At 31.8% G+C, this 3652-nt stretch overlaps 1 protein-coding gene across 2 annotated transcripts; it reads right to left on the bottom strand.

Moving 5' to 3' along the window:
• Positions 1-1344: 1344 nt before the first annotated feature.
• LOC102663543 (nuclear transcription factor Y subunit B-5) lies at positions 1345-3652 on the bottom strand. 2 transcript variants are annotated; one of them, XM_006586870.4, is made up of 2 exons: positions 3211-3652; positions 1345-2070 (listed from the first exon to the last, which is right to left on the bottom strand). In XM_006586870.4, exons 1-2 carry the CDS (start codon positions 3507-3509, stop codon positions 2016-2018), a joined length of 354 nt encoding a protein of 117 aa, XP_006586933.1. In that variant the 5' UTR covers positions 3510-3652; the 3' UTR covers positions 1345-2015. The 2 variants fall into 2 exon arrangements, with proteins under 2 accessions (XP_006586933.1, XP_014617240.1); XM_014761754.2 differs by lacking the exon at positions 1345-2070 and having other exon boundaries at positions 2940-3652.

Here is a 3652-nt window from a genome sequence, read left to right as displayed (position 1 = left end):
AACAAAATTAGTGGAGATATAAATTATGATGCGTGTGGGAAAATGAGTTGATAGCTCATGCATATATAATTTGATTATGCATATCTTATTTATTCGATCTTCTCTCCTTCCTCCAAAACCTGCAGTCTCCTGTGAAAAGATCACGATGTTAATTTGTATCATTAGCATGTTATGTGCTCATGAATTTATTATATATAGGCTGTCAAATACTAACGAGTTGGTAATGTGTGGGTGGTGATTAATAAATGTGCCACTACTGAACATATTAATGGGGCTGTAGAATGCTAAATGTTTGAGAATGCGACGGCATCAAAGAATTGATCATAAGAATTTAGAAAGTTGCAATTAACCACACTACTCTAAAAATAACCTTGCATGCAATTGTTTACAAATTATGAGTGGCAGGCGGGCAAATAAATGAACTTTACTTGATTTACACGTACACATATTGTTTGTTATTATATTTGCCCGTGACTTCTCAAAGGTTGGCATGGCTTATATATATTATTCTAAATAAATAAGTGATAGTATTAGTACTTTTTTATTTAAAAAAAGTGATAGTATTAGTACTATGATCATTCTCAACATGTTAGAGTTAGACTACAACTATATAAATTTGCAATTGAAATAAGTGAGGCAACTAATTAAAAGAACATTTTGGAGAGTCTAATTAATTTATTAAAGAGTTTAATTATAAAAAAATTACATTATCAATAAATAGAAATAATTGTTAGATGACTTTTAAGATATATAATTATTATAACAATTAATAAAATCACCGTATATAATAATATGAGAGTGGATGACCATGTAAAAAATATTTAGATTGTCAATGTATTTAAATTAATTTTTCATTAAATATTGCACCATTTTTTTACCTGTTCGATTAGTTCCCAATATACATAGATCAAGAAGGATGAAAAAAAAAAAACAATCCAAATTCAAGAAAAAAAATCCAAGCGGCTTTCCATGGTATGTATATAAATATTTTAATATTGTACCGATTTACCATTTTTTTAGAGAAAAAAATTAGATTAGAGGAAGGTGCGTCTTTTTGTGAGACTAGGGAAGACCATTAATCTCTTATTGACATTTCTCGATTTATCATAAACATCAGAGAATCTCCAGAACAAATTAAATTTACGATGAATTTGGTTGCTTGGAAATTGTAGGGAGAGAGGGCAAATCAATAGGCTAGAAAATTAGAAAGTTTCATTGTTTGGTAGCGATGAAACGATGAGGAGAAATAAAAAGTGATAGATCCTACATAAAAACATTTTGGCAAAAAGAAGCAAAAATAGATAAGAAATGGGTGAGTGCGGTCTTAGAAGTGTTGTTCTGTGACTGGAGGGTGTGTGATGAAGTGATAATCGATTATGATACATTTTATATGTAAAAACGATCAAATAATGTACATTTTATGTGTGAAAACGATGAAATAATGGGTTGAGAAGCACTATTTTTTATTTTCTCTTTTTTTTTTCACTTCATTTTTCTTTTATTTCTCTTAATAAACCGAACAATCAATATTTTCATTTGAATTCTTATATATTTCTTTTATTTTCTTTCTTCACTTACCTATTTTCACTTCTATTTCCTTTTTCTTCCATCAAACACACCGTTAATGTACTTTCTACTTTTTTTAGCTTTTAATTAAAATGCACTATAAGACTCACAAAAGGTTACTTGGTCGTGGAGTTCGTGGTCTTGATTGGAATGCAATATCTCAATTAGTACTTATTAGTTTTTACCTAGGCGCATTGTCACACATTAGTTTTTAATATTATGTTGTATACTTTCTAAGGCAACCAATTGAGTGCTAGACACTTGGTGAGTAGTCGTTGGCCATGGAAAAGAGTACCTTGATTCTTGTTATATAACCATATTGAGTAACGGTTACTATTAAGGAAAGAGCAAGTACAGTACATATTCATGCTTTCACGACCTAATTGGACAGCTATTAGTCCTTCATTCAAAAAAAATAATATTTTATGCTCTTCATAGGTTGCCATTTTTCAACACAAATCATTTTGGTTGGTTGATGCTTCCTGGATTTTCGTCCTTGATTTCCTGTAGATTCAATGCAACATTTTAATAGAAAGAAGAAAACAACAAGAAGTACAAACCATTTTTTTAGTTTAGTTCTTTTTGTAGGTGGAGGTTGTTACCCCTCCACCACGTTTAAAAATATATATGACATGGTACAATATATCTAAACACCAAAAACGTTAAACTCCATCGTATTCTTCTTTTTGTTTCTTTTAAGAGGGGAAGGTGAAGGAGGGTGGTTTTCAGTTATATGTTAAGACATGACATAATAAATAAAATATTAATTAAGTGGGGTAGAATTTGTACGTGGTCCCAACTCTTAAAAATTACAAGCTAATGAAACCCTAAACATTAGTCTAAAAAAAGTAACTTAAAGAACCAGTGAATATACCAATATATTCACTATGTGAAGAAACCTTAAAAAGTAACTTTGTGTGCAAGTGTGTTTAGCGACGGCAATGCTGACTTCAAACAAGATTAGAACAAAACAATTAACCAGAGATCAAATTAACTCAAACTTGAACACAAATCTTAATGTTATATTGTACATAAATGTTGGAAATTTCATGGAAATTAATTAATCTTGGGAACTCGATCATCTTCAAAAATGAAAGTTTAGCAAGATCCAGGTATGAAACTCAGATCAAACTGGTGTTTTGATTTCTGGCTTCGAAAGATGAATATTCCTATTCTTGAATCAAGGGCACTCTTATGAAAGTACATGCTAGATGAGTTTATCATCAATTAGTATATATATATATATATATATATATATATATATATATATATATATATATATATTTTGATTCCCAAATCATCAATAGATTAGCCAAAGCACATGCAAAGACCTGCAGTATATAAGTATAAAGAAGAAGAAGAAGAAGAAAAGAAGCAAAACAAGAAATCTTGTTCTAGGCAGGCTCAATCAATTCCAATTAAGACAAGAAAAGTATTACAAGAAAAGTAATGTCAAACCTTAAACAAGCCTTAATTAATTACTACTTCACACTAAGCATAATAATTGGTCATCAAAACCTAACCCCTCTATTACTCAATTGAAATACTTCATCGTCCTTCTCTTCAGGACTATTATTCTCTCTTTCTTGAAGATTGACCTTATTATTATGGTCTACCTCAACCTCTCTATATCTATGCAAGTACCTTCTCATTGGTTCAGCATAGTCATCAAAGCCTAGTGTTGCCAAGGCCCAACAAATGTCATCACCATTCACTGTCTTCCTTCTCTCCTTCCTGCACTTCTCCGAAGCCTCGCTGGTCACGAAGCTTATGAACTCCGACACACATTCCTGCATCGTTTCTTTCGCCTCCTTCGAGATTTTCGCGTTCTGAGGAAGAATCTGCTTCATGAGCCGACCAACATTGGCTATTGGCAGCAATCGGTCCTGTTCCTTGATGATGTTGTTGTCGTTTGAGGAACTGCCTCCAATGCTATCTTCCATTGATTTTTTGATGAGATGCCCCAGAAACTGGTTTCGACTATAATTAATATACACTCAGAATCCAGGACCAGATCGAATCCCGCTGCATATATATAGACAAATACTTACATGTGTTACGCACACTCTGCTTGGCACATGTTAAA

This window comes from Glycine max, chromosome 9 (assembly GCF_000004515.6).
Source record: "Glycine max cultivar Williams 82 chromosome 9, Glycine_max_v4.0, whole genome shotgun sequence".
NCBI classification, from domain to species: domain Eukaryota; kingdom Viridiplantae; phylum Streptophyta; class Magnoliopsida; order Fabales; family Fabaceae; genus Glycine; species Glycine max.
Note: the sequence above shows the minus strand (reverse complement) of the source record. Positions and strands in the feature narration are given on the sequence as shown.